The sequence below is a fragment of the Parus major genome, chromosome 4A, assembly GCF_001522545.3.
Source record: "Parus major isolate Abel chromosome 4A, Parus_major1.1, whole genome shotgun sequence".
NCBI lineage: Eukaryota > Metazoa > Chordata > Aves > Passeriformes > Paridae > Parus > Parus major.
The window spans coordinates 4240355-4246833 of NC_031772.1; the positions used below are offsets into that span (position 1 = coordinate 4240355).

Sequence of the window (6479 nt, forward strand, 5' to 3'; positions counted from 1 at the left end):
GCTGCTCCCCTCCCGACTCCGCTCCTGCCCGGGATGAGGGGCCATCAAAGCACCGGGAGCTGCGGTCTTGCCCGGCGGTGTGCAAGGTCGGAGGGTCGGGCCGGGCTCCCCCGGGATGGGACGGTCCGGCCGCGGCCCCTCCGCTCTCCCCGCTCATTTCCCCCGGGGAGAAGCGGCTGTGGGCGCTCCCCGCCGTCCCCAGGCTCAGCGGGCTGGCCCCGGCAGGGATGCGGTCACTGGCAGCGGTGTCACCGTGTCCGCACAGCCTTTCCCACCCTTTGAACGCAGATCACCGTTTTGGCAGTTCTGCCCCAGCCCAGCAGCGGTCCCTGCTCCCTTCCCACGCCGGGATGTCACCCGCGGCTCTGCTGACTCGGGGCTGCTCATGTAAATAGAACACGAAACATGTGCGCTTATTAGTTCTCTTTGAATCGATGGTGCTTAGTAAGGTCCGCGACTGAGGTGTTGGAGCCGGGCTTGCAAAGCCCTCACAATGCAGTTCAGCAGGTTTGTTGTGTGTGTATCCAAGGCATGGCTTGAAAGTATTGGTGGAATTTATTGTCATTTTAATACATGCAACTGGTATGTTAAAACTAGAAACGAGTAGCTTAAGAACAGATTTGACTGCAAGAACAGAAAGGAGATGGGAATTTATTCTCAAACCATTTTTTCCTCATCCAGCAGAATATCATTAACATTGATAGGATTGCTCTGCTATACTCAAATTGCAACATACATTTGTTTTAAGACAGACTCTTTCTGAATTTTCTTTCCTGTGTTATATTTACCTGTCAAAAAGAATCTGGATTAAGACCAATACAATACATTGCTTTGAATTCCTTTCAAAGCAATATTTGCATAGTTTGAGGGCTGCCTTCCTCCTCAGGATGGTTTATGTAAATCCTGGGAAGTGAGTGAGCAGCTGCACTAATACAAGGACAAGAGGAAACAGTCTGAAGTTGTGCTAGCGGAGGTTTAGGTTGGATATTAGGAAGAATTGCTTCATGGAATGGATGGTTAAACATTGGAACACAGGGAATTGTTGGACTCACCATCCCTGGAAGAGTTCAGAACTGTGTGGATGTGGCACTTGAGGACATGGTCGAGTGGTGGCCTTGGCAGTGCCAGTGGCTGGACTCAATCTTGGTGAGTTTTTCCAGCCTGAAGGAGTCTGTGATCACAATGGCTCTGCAGGAGTTGGTCATGGCAGAGCCATCCCCCCTGTATCCAAGCTGTTAATCCTCTTTTGCAAGATGTAGGGCAGGAGTGTAAACACAGGTCTCTCACCTCCCAGATAAGTGATCTGCTCAGCTAGGCTGGATGATCGTCTGAATTGCAGTTAATTATTTAAATATTCATCGGCATAAACACTGCAGTCCCAGGTTTCCTCTGCCTAGGTAAATACGTGAACAAGGATTACAGACTCAAACGCTGTCGCTGCTCTATGGAGGATGTTTAATTTTCAACATCTGTTGCAGTCACTGAATCCATTACATCCTGCTGATGAAAACTAATTTCTTGCTGAAGTGTTTTGCTGGATGAGACTTTAAAGACAAGAGGGTGTAGCTCAGTCAGGCTCTGTGTGGCTTGCAGTTTCAGTGGTGGAGAAGGAAGGCGCCTAATACAGATTATTAGGAAGTTATTAAAGCAGAAAACAGTAACAAACAGGGAAGTCAGCTGGGAGTTGCCAGGGAGAAGCCCTGGGAGGGGTGTAGGACATTCCCCAAGAGTGGATCAGTTGCCCTTTGAGCTGATTGTGTAGGGCCACGTAAAGTGAATAATGGACCGATACCAAACTCACACCTGTGTTGTTGTAACAGGAGAATTTGGGGTTAGTGGCAGCCCAGAGCTGCAGTTTCAGCTCTGTACTGCTGGTAAAGCAAAGGGCTGTCTTTGAGCTATATTTAATTTGCTTCTGTAGAGCTTGTGTGGATTAACAACAACATCCCTGTTGATACAGTGCTAGTCTTCAGTCATGTGGCTGGGGTGTGCTCTTGTGTTTGTTTGCTTTTAATAAGCTGGAGAGAGGGAGAATTTGAAATTGGTGTGTGCACAGAGCACATGTGCTGGTCCTTTTTGTGGTTCAGGATTCAGGATTTTTTTTACTTGGTGTAACTTTTGTCCTTGGAGTAATTCACAGCCAGTTTTGCTCTGCGTGATCTAAATGAGAAGTGGTTGGAATAAATTCCCTTCCAATGTGGCTTATGTGTATGAATCCTTTCTCCATGGTCATGGAAAGGTAATTTCTGAAGTGGCACATATCAAATGTTTGCAGAGGGCAAAACCCTGACAGGCTTTGTAGAATTTCTGTGTCCATGTGAGAAATTTTGGGTGTTTGTGTGGCTGGGCTCAGCTCTGTGACATGCAAAGGGCTTCCATGAAATTGTGTAATATTAACCAGCTTTAGGGTTGGTCTGTGTTGTAACAGCCTCAAACACAGCCTGCCATTTCCCCATTTCACCTGCCAACTGGAACTCATAAATTATGAGCAGATGACTGGATTGCTTGTAATTAGCAAGACAATGTGTTGTGGATAAAGGCCTTTTGACATAGATTAAATTCTCACTTTCATCTCTGGGTTGGCTGAAGCCAGGGGTAAGGAGTTGAAATTAAAAAAAAAAAAGGACTGGACTGATTGCTTCTACATAAAATTGGCACATGGTAAGGATAAATCTATCAAATGCTTATTCCTTATTTAAAAATCTTAAAGAATAGCAAAAATATTCATGAAAGTTTTAGTGCTACCTTTTAAAATTCTTCTTATAAGCCCCATTGCAGGGGGTTGGAATGGGAAGAGCTTGGAAGTCCCTTCCAACCCAAACCATTCTGTGATTCTGTAAAACAGACCCAGACTGACTGATCAGGCTGTCAAAAATTCCAAAAACCCACAACAGCCTTTTGGAATCCCACCTTCCCCTTCCTTCTCCCAGACAGAAAATGCTGCATCTCCAAACACTTCCCACTGCTTGGAGAGAGTGACCTGAGCTGTGCCCCTTGGGGATGCTGGAAAATGGAAGCAGCCTGAGATCCCTTTCCATGGCAGTGTCCCCACTGCTGGGGGACAGCTCCAGAGGCTTTGGAGGTGGCACCTCCTCGTGCAGAGCCCCGAGCTGTGTGTGGGCAATCCAGGCTGGCACAGACACAGTGTTCCTGCCTCTTGGTCCCCTCCCAGCCTGTGCCAGTCCAGCCTGCTTGGCTGGAACAGGAGAAAGGGCAGGCAAATCCGTGTTTGTAAAGCAGTTCTTTGAAAATGAAAGAGTTTGGGTATCTGAAAAAGAAGCATAATTTTATCCAGGCAAAGCATTCGTAGGTTCTGTATAATGTTGCATATACAATGAGACTGTTCTTGTGAATATTATAAAGGTTTGTTTCAACTTAAAATGCTCCAGACTCCTCCATTGTGGCTTTATTCCTCTGAGACACCCTGGATATGTTATCCTCTCTAGACTTTGAGTTAGTCCTGGCACGTTTGTCCAAGTTTTCAGTGAGTTGCAAGGCTAGTGTTTAATGTCACACAATGGCCATGTGTTGTCCCTGTGCTGGAATGAAGCAGTCCCTGCTGTCCCACGGCTCTCTGGTGTCACAGCTCCGTGTGCTCCAGCACTGACACAGCTCGGGCTGTGCCTGCTCTGACACCAGTGGCCATTCCTTTGCTGAGTATTTCACTTTTTAGTTCCAGTTCTACAGGTGTCAGTGGTGCAGGATGGGCTGCATGTTCCTCCTCTCTGTGTGGTGTCCCCAGAGTCCTGCTGGCACATCGGGTGGCAGCAGCACTGAGCAGCTCCCCAAGTTCCCACAACAGTTTTAATTTTGGAATTTTTAATTACTCTGACTGCTACAAAAACAGTTTATTTTCTACTTTTGTTTCTTTTTCCTGTTGTTGTTATGATTCACTCTTGGGAGGTTTGGAAAACTGCTCCAGGCTTCCTAAGGTTATGCAACAGTTGACAGGAAACCTGACCTACTTCAGAACAGCTCCCACCTGGCTGAGAATGTGTCTGAGACTGAACTGCAGCAACATAAACTTCCCCCTGGCTTTGGGGAAGAAATGATTCAATATGAAAATGGGAGGTTTGTGCTGTGAGGGGGAATAAACAGTGTGCTTCAAACTGACAAATTGTCTAGCCCTTAGATTGGGCTCAGTGGGGGCTCTGCTTGTTTGGGTAGAGATGTGAAGTGTTGAAGCAGTGTGTGATTTGTTAGAACTGGTGGAGGACACTGCCTGCAATTCCTTCTAGACAGTGCTGGGGCAAAACCTGAAGAAATCCATTTGAAACCAAAGCTGCTGCCAGATTTTTGTAATTTAAAGAAGCTCATCTCATTTTTCATTCAGGAATGTGCAGATGCTCCATGTGGGCATCGTTCCCACAGGTGGCAGTTGTGGAGCTGTGTGCACTGGATATGACCCAGTGGGTTGTTGGGCACCTCCTCTTCACTTCTGAGTTTAACCAAAATCCAAATTTCCATGCCTTGCTGAAACGAGAGTATGATGTGTCTCCATCCACACCGGCTTGAGTTTGATGTGTAATGTGAAAAACCAGAAATAAGAGATGGATTGGAACAGGGATGTGGGATCCAGGAGGCCTCATCCAGCTTTGATTTGTCACCTGTTCTGCTGCATTTAGAGAGAACATGGACTAGTTTCCTCAGATCTGCAAAGAGGGGATTGAGAAAAACCCAGCTGTTAAAATGCAGTGATGGATTGGGTCTTGCTGTGCTGCACATGGACCAATTCCTTTGGGGTGTGAAGGCCATGGGTTTAAAACATCCCCAGGTGATTGTGGCAAGTGGATCCCAAAGTATTTACAGGCAATGCCCATAATCAGATTCCTCTGCCAGAAAAGGTGTTAGAGGTTGAAATGCAGTAATCTCTGAACCTTTTTTTCCTTCCTTGCAGGGCACCATTCGCAGGATCATCATTGAGAACCCGGATCAGGTAGGGAAACTGTGCTGGGCTTCCCTCATCTCCTTCCCCAGCTCCTCTGTGGGGGATGCTAAACACTCTGAGAGCACACAGCTCACACCTGAGGGTGAGAGATGGAATTATGAGGGATTGGAAACACTGCAGAACAGCCACTCAGGCTCCACCTCTCAGCAGCTAAATCTTTATTGACACTGATTAATTGCTGTTTCTACAGTATTTATTTCACATAGTCCCTGTGCAAGCACAGCCACTTCGTTTCCAAAAGGACACACACTCACGTGTTCACATCCTAAAGGACATCTCACCTTTAAATTATCTGTTTTTAGTCAAAATTACACTAATCCTGAGTTTGCTGTTTGACAAGATTTATGGATGTTTTTATTTACATGTTTTACAGGAGCCATTATCCCCTTTTCTTAGAGGGGCCAGTTTCTCTCCTGGAAATAATGTCATCTATGAAAAAACAATAAGGAAATATGAACTATTAAATCCCCTCCAAGTAAGTTGAGTGTTTATATTATCTATTGCAAGAAGAAAATTGAGTTGGTAGCGGGAAATTGATGTTTCTGGGTTGGTTTGGTTCTGAGTTTTTTTCTTATTTTTGTTAGGAGTAGCTGCCAACCTGAGAACTGCCTTGTTGTGATCTAGGACACATTCTGAATATTTAAGGAGAGCAGAAGGTGGAATGTTTGCCATATTTTCCCCAAGAATTTATTTAACAATGGAAACTGCTGTTGTATCTCTAATACTGTCAGTCTATATCTGAATAGAGGCTGTAAATTGGTTTCTTGCAGTAGCTTCACCAAAGAACAATCAAGATATGTTTTTAGGAAAAAAAATTAAAACCACAATTATTTTCTTTTAGTAACTCTTAAAAAAATGTATTTGGCAAACCTGTATGAAATTTCATCTCACAATTGGTGTTTTGTCAATAGCAAAAATATCACTCCACTTTATTGCTCTGAAACAGGAAAAGAAATTTGAAATTTAGCATATCTCAGTGATTTACTTGAGGTTTTTTGCTTTGTTTTTTAAAATGGAAGTTTTCATGCTTCTCTGAAGTTTAAACAGCTGAATTCTCTGTGATATCCAGTCTCTGAAGTAAAAAAGAAAAAAGTAATTATAAATAACAGCTTTTTTCTTTCTTCAGGTGATGTGCAAAGAAAAGTATAAAAAATTGTGGAGTTTAGTCTTGGAAACCATAGTCTTACTTCTGGTTTTTGTTACCTGGACTGTTTATAGATTTAGGTCAAATCAGCAGCATAGTTTTGAAGGAAATTTTCATGTGTAATGGGACATCCACCTTGGGAAAGGTTTTTCACCTGTGCTTCTCACTGGCACCTACTAAAATTGGAAGGAAAATTGGTGAATTACAACCCTGGAGTATGAAAGTGTAAGGCAAACTCATATTCAGTTAGGTATAAATTCAATTTTATTTGGATTATTAAAATATCTGAAACCACCACCAGCACTGCCAGTCTCAGACACATTTCATTTGCTGTTGAGGTTGATCCACTCCCTGCAGTGTCCAGCACTAACAGATCCCTCTGTGTGC

At 44.3% G+C, this 6479-nt stretch overlaps 1 protein-coding gene across 2 annotated transcripts in view; it reads left to right on the forward strand.

Annotated features, from left to right (window-relative positions):
• POF1B (POF1B actin binding protein) overlaps positions 1 to 6479 on the forward strand; it is a 17648-nt gene that overhangs the window by 778 nt on the left and 10391 nt on the right. For both annotated transcript variants that reach the window (XM_015626538.3, XM_015626537.3), the window contains exons 2-3: positions 4898 to 4936; positions 5322 to 5423. In XM_015626538.3, coding sequence (XP_015482024.1) covers positions 4898 to 4936; positions 5322 to 5423 — 141 coding nt within the window. The remainder of the gene's footprint in view (positions 1 to 4897; positions 4937 to 5321; positions 5424 to 6479) is intronic.